The 12,601-nt window shown below is 40.9% G+C and overlaps 1 protein-coding gene across 1 annotated transcript; it reads left to right on the forward strand.

Moving 5' to 3' along the window:
- The first annotated feature begins 866 nt into the window (after nt 1–866).
- Nucleotides 867–11,555, forward strand: LOC117560097. Its single transcript, XM_034236863.1, has 7 exons — nt 867–1,160; nt 1,306–1,558; nt 1,673–1,743; nt 3,181–3,340; nt 3,891–4,134; nt 4,217–4,373; nt 11,013–11,555. Exons 1-7 carry the CDS (start codon nt 1,140–1,142, stop codon nt 11,280–11,282), a joined length of 1,176 nt encoding a protein of 391 aa, XP_034092754.1. The 5' UTR covers nt 867–1,139; the 3' UTR covers nt 11,283–11,555.
- The last annotated feature ends 1,046 nt before the right edge of the window (nt 11,556–12,601 follow it).

The raw sequence follows: 12,601 nt of genomic DNA on the forward strand, positions 1-12,601 counted from the left end.
GATTAAGACGCTCGCTGAAGAGTAACCAAAGAGGACGGCTGTCACATAGTCACTCACTGACATTTTGCGTGGCTACAGACTGCTCGACGTGGGAGAAGACCATATTTTCAGTACAGTAAGTCATCTCATCATTGATTTCCGTTGTTATGGAATATATGTCCAGGGAGCTTTTAGCTAACAGTTTGACTGACTAGACTAGAGTATGCATGAACTAGCCTAGCTAGCCGGTTGAATCCCTGCTAGCTAATTTCAGCAGCTATTCTGACGCTTGTTTTCTTCGGAATTTTGCGCCTACACTAACTTATTATAATGATTATTATTGTTATTTATTATTATCATTGTTGTTATTGTTATTGTTATTGTAGTAAGCACCAAGGCTATTTGCTCCCTTGTTGGACTGTCCCTGTGTCTCCTATTTTCCCGGTGTGTGCGCGCGCGCCAGGGCTGGAAATACATTTTTAAAAACATTTGAATATTTACACAACACATGAACATTTACCAGCCACTGGGGAAAATCTAACAGCCATTCAGTAGTAAACCAATGGTACATTTGTATGTATTTAAAATCTACCAGCCACTGTTATGTTTTACCAGCATTTGGCTGATGGTTGGTGTTCATTTCCATCCCTGGCGTGAGTGTGAGTATATTTTATCAGAAAACAAAGCATATTAATAATTATTGCATTTGTCTTTCAAAGATGTCAGGAAAGAGGCAACTAAGCATTCTTTCATGCTTTCAAAACAATCAGCTCCCTAAAAAGGTGGCCAGATCAGAGGACACTGTAGAGGAGGCAGTAGAGGAGGCAGTAGAGGAGACTGTGGAGGAGGTAGAGGAGGCAGTGGAGGAGACTGGGGAGAACCCATTGGAAACAGAGAAAAGGAGAGGATTATGTGGAGCAGCCACATATAGGTGTTCCTTTAAGAAGGAGTGGTCAACTCGATGGCCATTCATCACAATGGGAACCACCAGCTCCTTCTACTGGTGCTCAGTGTGCAGACAAGATAACTAATGTGCTCATCAAGGCGTGAGGGACATAAGCAGGCATGTGGAAGGCAAGGGACATCGGGCCAAAGAACAGTCTCTAAACTCAGTCAGCAGTATTGCACAGTTCTACGTGCCAGAAACTTCTGTTGGAGGCATGAGTGTACAAGAGGCCAAGGTACATACAGTACAGTGTAGCACAGGAAAACTAAAAAGCTGGCGGCAATGTTTGATGAATTACATTTCTCTTCAAATTGATGGTCATATTACCTTGAAAACGTATTTAAGGTTATGAGATATGTAATCAGTTGTTTCTGTTGCAGACCAGGAGGGCTGAGGTGAAGGTTGCTGTTGCAATGGTGCAGCACAATGTGCCCTTTGCCGTTGCTGACCATTTCAGCCCCTTGTACAAAGAATGTTTTAGAGACTCCCCTACAGCTCAGGGCTTTAAGAGCGCAAGCACAAAAACAACGTGCCTCATAAATGAAGCAGTGGCACCTCATTTTAAGAAGGAACTGGTGATGAAGATGAGAGAGAAACCCTTCACACTTGTCACAGATGGCTCGAATGATACTGGTATGTGCTTAACAACTTCTATCAGTAATTAGTACTTGTTTTTGTATCCATTTCTACATGCACTTATACAATTTGAACAACATATTGTTTTAGTTATGGTCCTTATTGTTACAGGTCTAAAGAAGATGAATCCTCTCACTGTCAGAATTTTTGACACCAACAAAGTTGTGCACAGGTTCCTTGATGTGTGTGTGTGTGTGTGTGTGTGTGTGTGTGTGTGTGTGTGTGTGTGTGTGTGTGTGTGTGTGTGTGTGTGTGTGTGTGTGTGTGTGTGTGTGTGTGTGTGTGTGTGTGTGTGTGTGTGTGTGTGTGTGTGTGTGTGTGTGTGTGTGTGTGTGTGTGTGTGTGTGTGTGTGTGTGTTCCTTCTCCAACCTCCCAAACTTTCTTTTTATGTGTGCATTGTTATTTGTGCTTGAGCAACATTTTACTTGAACTTTATTTCAATGAAATTAGTTGTAATTATTGTCCTACATTTTAATTTGTTTTACAGAGATGTTTCACAGCTGTCTGGGCCTAGTGGCCTACAGGTGGCGTCGTTTATCCAGCAGCCAGAACATCCATCTGTGCCGGCCCCTAGGTCAAGATCTACTGTGGCTCAAGGGCCTTCACCAGAGCGATCACCACCAAGGACCAGCAGACCAGCATCACTACAGCTGCCTCCACCTCCATCTGCGGCTGCCACCAGGTCAAGATACACCTCAGCACAAAGGCTCCACCACAGCCATCACCTTCAACCCAGCCAGCAAGGAGGTCTCGTGGAGGTCTCGTATAGCACTTGTATACCCCACCTACACAGCAGCCCATGCACCATCAACCCCATCTTCACAGCAGCCAGACCCACTGTCTTGGAAGACAGACAAAGACCTTGACACTTTCTTGACATTTATAATGAATAGTTGGTTGAAAGTTCTGATGTTCAATATTGTAAATAGTTAGATTTTCCAGTTTCTTATATTTATATAAATAGTTGGTTGAAAAAAACATATTTATAATAAATTGTTGGTTGAAAAAAAAGGTTGAATGCTCAATTTGTATTTGTACACATCACATGAACCTTGGTATGTAATATGAAGTCATTATTCAGTCCTGATGTATCTCAGTCCCTGCTGTGGTGAAAGTAGAGTGATAAACACCTATTTTACTCAAAATTCGAATTTAATTTTTTTCATTCTAGACATGAATAACACATTTATATACAGTGTAATTAAAATATGTCACTGCTTTTGTGATCCTAAGACTTTATAACCTAATCTAAAACACCAAAACAATTCGATCACATGAGTACATTTGTGTTTTCACAAAAGTTTTGAAGATTTTCCGAAAATCGGATGTCAAATTTTAAGCTTTTGAGCTACTTATCTCATCACACAGTGCTCTAAGGTGAGTAATTTGCATATATAGCAATACCAGAGATTGTCCTGAACATTTTGATATTTAACACATGGGGTGCCATGTTAGAAGAAATACATTTAAAAGGTGATTTATGAAAACATCTAAAAATCGAGAAAATACCCTTAGACTCCAGAGGGTTAAGTATGTTGTTTGTTTCATTGACAGTAATACAGGTGCATTACACCAGACTAAATGTGTACTTTTAAGCACTGACTGTGTTTATTTACAGATGAGAAACAACCAAGATTTAGAAGGCTGGTGGATGCATTTTCCAACCCCCTACCTACTCTTCTATCAAGCGACGCTGCCAGTGTTCACCCTACTGAACCTCCTCCTCCATAGAGAAAGGTCTTCCATCTTTCAGCTCCACGGAGAGGTAAAATGCAAGGGTTAGGCCATCCTGCTGCCAAATACAGTATGTCTGCTTGAATTGGCTGATATGTCCTTTTTCAAGTAATACATGGAAATGTTTTATGAACTACAAATTTGCAGATGACAAAGTTCATCAAGAAACTGTGTGCGAGGTTCATGAAGCCGTCAGCACTACTACCCACTAAACCAACTGCCAGGTAAAAGTTTCATATAAAGAGATACACCTGTATTCTCATTGACCTCAAATATACTTTTTGGGAAGATTGTTGTTATTGGGCAAGTTGGGTGATATCTCTGTTATGGCTGTTAAAAAGCATGTGTGTAGGCATACTATGCTTGTGTAGTTTATGGGTAAAATGGTATGCTTCCATAGAGGAATACCTTCAACCACTTGAACATATTGTGCACATAGTGCTCAAAACTAGACAGACTGAATCTATACACTGACGGTTTGTCTAGTTTTGAGTTAAATTGCCAAGTGAAATCCCTGTCTCTACCTGATGCATATTGTTGAAACTACCTGGACTTAATTTGCTTCTCTATCTCTTTCTGTTCTCTGTCTGGTAGGAGAAAATCTAAATGTTGGCTTCACCACCAGAGCTACCCTCAATAGGCTCCTTGAGGCTGGAGACATCACACCTCAGGAGGTGCAGCTATTCCAACAGGCAGCACTGGCATTTCTGGTCAGGGCTGTGGAGTATGGCATCAATAAACTCCCTCTGAAGGAGGCTCTTCTGAGGCATACAAGATTTGTGGATGTGCAGCAGAGGACTGAGTGTGGGGTGGAAGATGCCCTATACTTTATAGACAGGTAAGGGTTTCCACATTTTCCAGGATTTCAATACTTTGATTGAATACATTAATCAGTTCTTTACACATGGTGCTCTTTTTAGATTTCAGGAACTACTACCTTTCCATGGGCCGGAGGAACAGGACAAGGTGTGTGAGCAGTTCCTGGAATATCAGCTGATGGATATCCCCATGCCCCAAGATCCCACCACCTTTAATGTTGAGGAGTTTTGGGGGAGTATGTCCTCAATCAAGTGCAAGGTGTAGAGTTATATTTGTATTTATTCATGTTAGCAAACTATGGATAAGCTTAAAATGGGAATAATTTGGGTAAAACTGTGAGCTGGATATGGGGCCTGTTGACATGTGTTTTTGAGGACAAAGGAAGATGGGAGAAGGTGAGAGCATGTCCTGATTTGCATTCAACTTAGAACGAGCTACAGTGGTTGTGATATTAAGAGAGGTCCCTTGGGTTTCTCTGGTGGTTATCAACAGTAGCAGTTAAGTGAATACTGTTCAAACAATACCTGTGTTTGTGTTTTATATTGATTTCTCTGTTTTATCCTTTCATAAATGTAAGGACTACAAATGGCTATAAACATTCTGGGCTGGTTGGAGTAAACAGGGTTTTATTGCTCTGTGGGGGAGGTGTAGGTATGCAGGCCTTGAGACCTTTTGTTGGAAAGTGAGCCTGTTTGGTTTCCTGCTGCGTTTCCTGCTGCGTTGCGTCTCCCAATGAGATGACCTGAAAAGATGACCAGCTGACCTAACACCAAACCCCTCCTTCTTACTCTGGTATATATCCGGTGGATCCCTGGCGTTCGGCCTCTTCTTCACATGCTGCCCTCGGGTGAAAGTAGCTCTGCAGTATGCGAACCAGGGCAGGAGTAAGCCGGTATTACTCCTTAAGCATTACAATATAACTGTAATATATCATGTTGTATTGTAATGATTGTATTGCATTGTCATATTGCCATTAAAGTAGATTATTGTTAACGTTTACTTTGTAGATATGGATTCCTTCCTGTATTATAACCAGCTTCATAGGAACGCGCGGAGATTTGAAAAGCGGATCAGATATCCCTTTTAATCTCCAACAAAATGGTGACCCGACGTCTATAACGAAGCTGAGGAAGAATTCAGACGCTTTCAAACATCTCAGACAATCAGCAGGACTCTGCAACTTTGCAAATAAGGTAAGCAGACGATGAAAGTCGCCTGTCTGTAATTGGATACGCTAAAACTTTAGGATTGTCTGTAGGCGTTTCACAGTGTTTTTATAGTTTAAATGGAATATACAATGCATATTTTACTATGTTAGGAAAGTTATATACAAAACGTAAACGTTGATCGACAGGTAGACGAAAGTCCTGCGTGACGTAAAATAGAGCAGTTTGGCGTGGATCTGCAGGTAGATTATTCCTGAGTGGCGTGGAAATGGTGCAGTTTGTGTGAATGCGAGGTTTGAATCCTGCACGGCAAAACCTGGAAACTCGATAAATCAGATCGAGTCGCCGTTTAAAACTGGGGTTTAAATAACAGACCAATGCTAAAAGCTTAAAGCCAGAGGTCTGTTATATATTAAACCAAGGTAGAGCGTTTCCCTTTGTCTGGAAACTTCTGCTGCTGCCATCTAGTGGCTGAAAGGGGGTATCACACCCTTGAAACTTCTGCTGCTGCCATCTAGTGGCTGCAAGGGGGTATCACACCCTTGAAACTTCTGCTGCTGCCATCTAGTGGCTGCAAGGGGGTATCACACCCTTGAAACTTATGCGAGCTTAGAGTTTAATCATTACATTGCTGGCCGGTATTGAAGACGGGAAGCACGTTCCCAGTATATTATAACTGATTTTGGTAAACTGGTACAAAACAATAAGGGATTGAACATTTTTTACAACGACAGCACCAGGAGATGAGTAAACTCAAGAATCTGTGGAGTGTAAATACATTGTGCAAAACACATTTTACACTCGAACTGTTTGCAAATTTAGACAATATAAATAAATGTTCAGAAAGAAGACATAGGCCTACACTTGATTCAAATGTCATTACTGTGATCCGATTGGTGTGCTCTGCAGGTTTACTATTGTTCGAAGTAACAGTGGGATTTAAAATAAGAGAAGATATGGAGATGTTCTTTCGTAGTGTGTGGAATATGTGATGCTGGAAACATGTAAGTATTTCAGAGTTGTGTTGGGTAAATATGTAACAATGGATGAAACAATTTTTGGAGGGAGTTTTTGTAATATCATAAGTAGACATTAATTATGTTGTTTAGATGGCATTTAACAACTAAGACAGATAGTATGATTAGACAGAGTGGAAAGGGTTGGATTTATTTAACATCAGTGGGCTAGACTTCTTATAGGTAATGTGTACCGAGACCTGGACTCCCCCTCTGAGTTAGAAAGGCTTTGATCCCGACCCTCCAAGCAGATAACGAGACCTAACCCAACAGGAGACTCCTCCTTCTCCATCGTACAGACAGAGAACCAGAGCTGAACCAACAACAACAACAAGACTACATCAAGACTGCAGCCAGAACTAACTCCACCTGTGGCATCCAGAACCAAACCAGCATGCTGACAAAGAGGCAAACTCTCATCGGTCCCTCAAACAGGACATGAAGTTCCAAACTGCGCCGCGAGATTTGGCACAATAGACATGAGAGCAGAATCCGCCCTCCATAAAAACAGCAGAGAGACTGTAAAGGAGGAGTGCAACAACAGTGGCATGATGGGGCTGCAGATGTGACTGGGCCAATGGCTGCCTACAAAAGTTACAGCGGATGGATTCAACAGCTGATGGACTGAAGAGAAGACAGAATCAGAGGAGTTGGCATGGTCGATTAGAAGTGAGGAGGCCGGGGTCACGGCTTGAGAAAACCAGGGGAGGAGGAAAGGAGAACGGGAATGAGTGAGTTACACATAAACACACTTATTCACAAAACGCACATTTAAATAACTTGAATTAACTTCATAAATACGTAAAGACAGAAGGATTTGTTAATCAATTGGTCAATTGAAAATAGCAGTAAAGAGGAAACTATTAAAGTAAAATGATAATCATCCTAAAACACACTGACAGAGTAGAACCATATTCTTCAATATTTTCATCATGTTAACAATTCATTCTTTAAGACATTTTTATTCACGTGTGAATAAAGTAGTGATCTCATTGGTTACAATATTGATCACCATTAAAAGGATAGTTTTAGGAACCACTCTATAGGACAAATCTTTGTTTGTATTAATGGCTAGTGCCAAGCCACATATTAAATTCCAATCTAAAGTGTTGATTTCACCATTGTGGCATAGTTATTACCAGACTTCGGTTTTAAATCCTTGATAAAGGAGGGAGTAATTGTTGCATGTTCGGACACCCAAGGTTCCACACACTGCTAAAGAGTTTAACATCGTTTTTTAAGTAGACCAGAATTATAATGAGCTATGAAATGCAGAGCGACACAGATCCTAGTAATGTTTTGACTCAAGATAATAGTTATTGTACAAAAGTTTCTGAAATAGATCATTAGACATTTTAATTAGTAGTGGTACTCGAAGGAAGTGAGTTTTGTACCAAGTTTCAGGAAAAGTGGGAGGCGGAAGTCCCAATGACAAGTGAGAATCATCTTGAAAATTATAGTTGAAATCGTGACATATTTTTGTAGACAAAGGATACTGGCCTATGCTGAAATGTCAAAGTCTCTGCAGAGCACGACACATGGCCAAAAAAGACGGAGACCAACTGACCTTTGACCCTGACCGACAGTGTAACTTGACAAGGCACTGTGGATGACTGACTCTGGGGTGAACCTGACCAAACTTGACATGACAACCAGACAGTGTGAGTGTGAATGTATGCCGGCATGTGATCAGTGTAACTGCATGATTCTAAAACAATAACTAACCAAGCATGTTTTTGGACTAACATATTATTTTGGAGCTCCAAGGGAAACGAGAGGTTTCCTAAAAATTCCACAAAAAGGGGAAACCACACATGTGATATTTTCCTCTCACATGAGTTGGCGGTTTGCAAATGTAAAACTACAATCTGAAGATTCTGTTTCTTTTAGGCCTGAAGGACGGAGAGGAACACTTCTTTTCACTGAAGTGTTCACTGTGGAAATAATGATAATAATGTTCGTTATGTCCCTAACCAATTACCTGACAGTTTTTGTTCCCCTCCCATTACAGGCTTTTGTTACACATTATTTCATGTGTAAAAAGGGGGAGTGAGTATAATGTATAAATGTTAACATGGCTGTAAAATTCACAATTTAAATTTTTCTTTTAAGGATTGACAGAAACCTTCCGCCCCAACCCAGATGTTCAAACTGAGCATTGAATGTAATTAACCTGCTCCATATCTGGGGATAAGATACTGTTTGATGAAGGTTGAGATGTTTCTAAATATTGATTTGAATTATAGCAGGTAACAAAGAAGCAGTGGCCAAGGGGCTACTGTGAAACCGAAGAAGTTGACCTGTGATAATGAAACCATTTTGTAATATTTTAACAGACATTAGAGTAACTGAGGTTTGAAATGTAGAAAGAACATATTACAGTTAAAGCTAAAACATAGTAGTGTATTGAGACAGAATTTAAGTTAGACAACATCATGTAACTAGCCTGGTAAAGAAGTAAAAGCCATAGACTTTATTGTTTAGGTCATTATGGGGATATACATTTCATCTAAATTTATAATAGAAAGACATTTGATGACAGTTTGTTGGAATTCTGTATTCATTTTTTCAGCGTAATAATATCTAAGCACTGACAGGTAGAAGCAGTATCACCAGGAAATCATTCACTTTGTTAGCATCGTGATTTTGGTTGTTTTTGAATCCATAACATTAGTGTGTTTCTTTACCAGAAACATTAGCAGTTCATATTATATTTGGATTTTAAATAGGATTTCATTTAAAAATAAACACGGATGCTTGTCAGAAATTCAGAGCTATTGAAATATGTTATTTAGTTTACCTAAAGATGTTGAGGTTCTTATTTAGTTGGCACAATCCAAGTATTAAGATTCTGAAGCTGTACTGGCAGATAGGAGGTCTACAATTAATTTGGAAAACCTGTTCACAGACGGCTGTTGTTTCAAGACACCCCACCAACAGGCTCCAAGTGGGTCAAAACAGCTGAGCGTAGGCTTGAGGGAGTTGTATCAGATTTCTCCACACAGGTCGCTGGCGCCAAAAGGGGGACCCGAGAAGCACGAGGCCGACAGCAGAGTTCGTCTGGCTGAAAGTCATCAGGACAAAGTGGCTCAACCCCAGGCTCTCCGACCCCGACCGAGTGACCCAGCGGACCTCTTATGCCGTCTGCCTGGGAGAAAAGGGGGACAGCTCGTACCACGGAGCCAGTGTGCGGCGGGGAAACCACCTACTAGGACCAGGGGACGACATCAGGACGGACGTGGACTACTCGGAAGCAGCAGACTGGAGGAGCAGGACCCTGGAGACATCTCTACAGCATCGACCCGGAAGCCGCCATCAGCGGGCCGGAGGACGAGGAGGTGGAAGACATCTCTCTAGCAGGCAGCCCAGAAGCTGCTGTCAGCGGATTGGGAGACAAAGACACGGCAAGCCAGGACGGCACAGGGGACTTTTCGAGGCAGCAGAGGAGTCTACTTCGCTCTGATCAGTTCTACCCGTGAGGGGAAAGCTGCATCTCCCCCTCCCTATTAGCTGTCCTTGTGGGCTATTCCTCCGAGGGGGGGGGGGGGGGGGGCTGATGATTCTAGCACTCAGCTACCCCCTCATGGTTCCTTCACTGCCATGGAAAGTGGTGTTCGGTCTCCATGAAGGTTTCAAGTGCTCTAAATACCAGCTTCGGATGGATTTACGGACACAGTAGAAAAGAATGACCGTGGGTATATTTCAAAATGCCTTGTCTAAGTTTATCTCTGGAGAAGGAGATAAAAAGGGGGATTTGTAGAGTTATATTTGTATTTATTCATGTTAGCAAACTATGGATAAGCTTAAAATGGGAATAATTTGGGTAAAACTGTGAGCTGGATATGGGGCCTGTTGACATGTGTTTTTGAGGACAAAGGAAGATGGGGGAAGGTGAGAGCATGTCCTGATTTGCATTCAACTTAGAACGAGCTACAGTGGTTGTGATATTAAGAGAGGTCCCTTGGGTTTCTCTGGTGGTTATCAACAGTAGCAGTTAAGTGAATACTGTTCAAACAATACCTGTGTTTGTGTTTTATATTGATTTCTCTGTTTTATCCTTTCATAAATGTAAGGACTACAAATGGCTATAAACATTCTGGGCTGGTTGGAGTAAACAGGGTTTTATTGCTCTGTGGGGGAGGTGTAGGTATGCAGGCCTTGAGACCTTTTGTTGGAAAGTGAGCCTGTTTGGTTTCCTGCTGCGTTTCCTGCTGCGTTGCGTCTCCCAATGAGATGACCTGAAAAGATGACCAGCTGACCTAACACCAAACCCCTCCTTCTTACTCTGGTATATATCCGGTGGATCCCTGGCGTTCGGCCTCTTCTTCACATGCTGCCCTCGGGTGAAAGTAGCTCTGCAGTATGCGAACCAGGGCAGGAGTAAGCCGGTATTACTCCTTAAGCATTACAATATAACTGTAATATATCATGTTGTATTGTAATGATTGTATTGCATTGTCATATTGCCATTAAAGTAGATTATTGTTAACGTTTACTTAGATATATATATATATGTTTATTAGTAGATATGGATTCCTTCCTGTATTATAACCAGCTTCATAGGAACGCGCGGAGATTTGAAAAGCGGATCAGATATCCCTTTTAATCTCCAACAAAGGTAAGAAATATGTGGCACCACATAACATACACATAATTAATTGAAATCAAAAGCAAAGCATTTGAGTAATAGAGTCTCTTGGTTCCTTTTTTTAAAGGTGACCGGTTTGAGCCAGTTTGGGAGGCTCACTAAAATAGCTCAACTTGTTCTAGTGCTCCCTCACTCTAATGCCGACGCGGAGAGGGTTTTCTCGATGGTTGGACTGAACAAGACAAAAACTATGAACAGCTTGGCCCTAGATGGAACACTGTCCTCCATCATGACAGTGAAGATGGCAGGCCTGGAACCAAACTGTTTCAGATGGGAGCCACCAGATAAGACCACCGTCCCCACCCAAAGCCCCGCCGCTGCCAAAATCTCACTCTGAACTCTGTTCAAAACTTGAGAGCCCTGAAGATACAAACTTTACAAATTAGGCCAAGAAGTGTGTTTGATATTTAAAACATATAAGATAAATTGTCGTTGTGTTGATGCGAATTGTTTGTTACCTTCAAAGTGTTTTATAATGTAAAAACTTTCATTTTATAAAAAGTTTTTTAAATAGTACACGGCCAATCTTTTTTTGAGAGTAGCTGGCCTTCTTGTAATATTCAGGGACTGTGGGAAATAGCAGTAACATCAGTAGAGAAGTGTTGATATATCACGCAGTTTTTAAAAAGCCTGTAGGATATCAAGGCAGCAGGAGGAGGATTTCAGATGTTGCAACTTCTTTTCCAAAGGTTTCATCATTGATAGGATCAAATGGTGTCATGTAAATTGACCTGGTTGGAGAAAAAAAAACAATGTCCAATATCAAGATTTTCAACATTTTGACAGTGAAGAATGTACAATTGAAAAGAAGGCCCATTTGTTATTATTGTAAATAATGATTCCTTGCATTTCTGAATTCAAAATTACAATCTCAATTATAAAGTCTCTCTTTATAGATGTTATTGTGCAGTGTAGTTGTGTTTTTTGCAACCTACAACAAAAGTGTCCATAGTTATTAAGAATACAACACAGATTTATAGTGCTGCTGTTCTGGGGTTTCAACATTAAAGGTAAAACCAATCAAAGACACAGTCAAAGTCAATGCAGATCATAAACAGCAGTTTAGCAAAGTCATCATCAGTTTTACTTAAGGAAGAATAAATGTAGGACAGATAAATATACAATGTTTTGAGTTTGGCCCAGCTGTGAACTCCAATGAGTTCAAGATGGGGTTATAGGGGGATATAGAGAAGGTGAATTTCAGGTGAGCATATGTGGGTGAACAATCTCTCGGCGCTGATGTCCTTCAGTTTTTAAACATAGATAAATAATGGATCTTCACAGTTTTCTTTTTGTATCTCAGAGTTAGCTGAAGTGGTTTGAGGCTTGAGGCAACTGGAAAGCGTCATGCTGAGCTGGAGCTCATAAAATACAAAAAAACTGCTGATTAAATCAATCATGACCAAAGCCGTTCTACAGTTTTAACTGAAACTCGTCGATGAATTTCAAAACCAAAGCAGCAGGCTATCGTTGTGAGGCTGTCAGGTATACGTTGAACGTTTTAGTTTTCACCCTAACATTACATTTTACGAGGGCTAGAATATATGTATTTATTTATAAGAAATCCGTCTGGATCTGCCGCTGTTTGTGTCATTTGTATCTTTGTTGAACTGCATCGCTGCTTGATGTTTGCTTCTCTATAGTTTCAAACTTTCA

The sequence above is a fragment of the Gymnodraco acuticeps genome, unplaced genomic scaffold (genome assembly GCF_902827175.1).
Source record: "Gymnodraco acuticeps unplaced genomic scaffold, fGymAcu1.1, whole genome shotgun sequence".
Classification (NCBI taxonomy): Eukaryota; Metazoa; Chordata; class Actinopteri; order Perciformes; family Bathydraconidae; genus Gymnodraco; species Gymnodraco acuticeps.

What these genes read in the sequence shown, in the direction of transcription:
- LOC117560097 (XM_034236863.1), top strand. Translation starts at nt 1,140, where the DNA reads ATGAGTGTACAAGAGGCCAAG. An exon ending in TGAGTGTACAAGAGGCCAAG is followed by an intron (nt 1,161 to 1,305) that starts GTACATACAGTA and finishes TTTCTGTTGCAG; the next exon opens with ACCAGGAGGGCTGAGGTGAA. An exon ending in CGGAGAGGTAAAATGCAAGG is followed by an intron (nt 3,341 to 3,890) that starts GTTAGGCCATCC and finishes TCTGTCTGGTAG; the next exon opens with GAGAAAATCTAAATGTTGGC.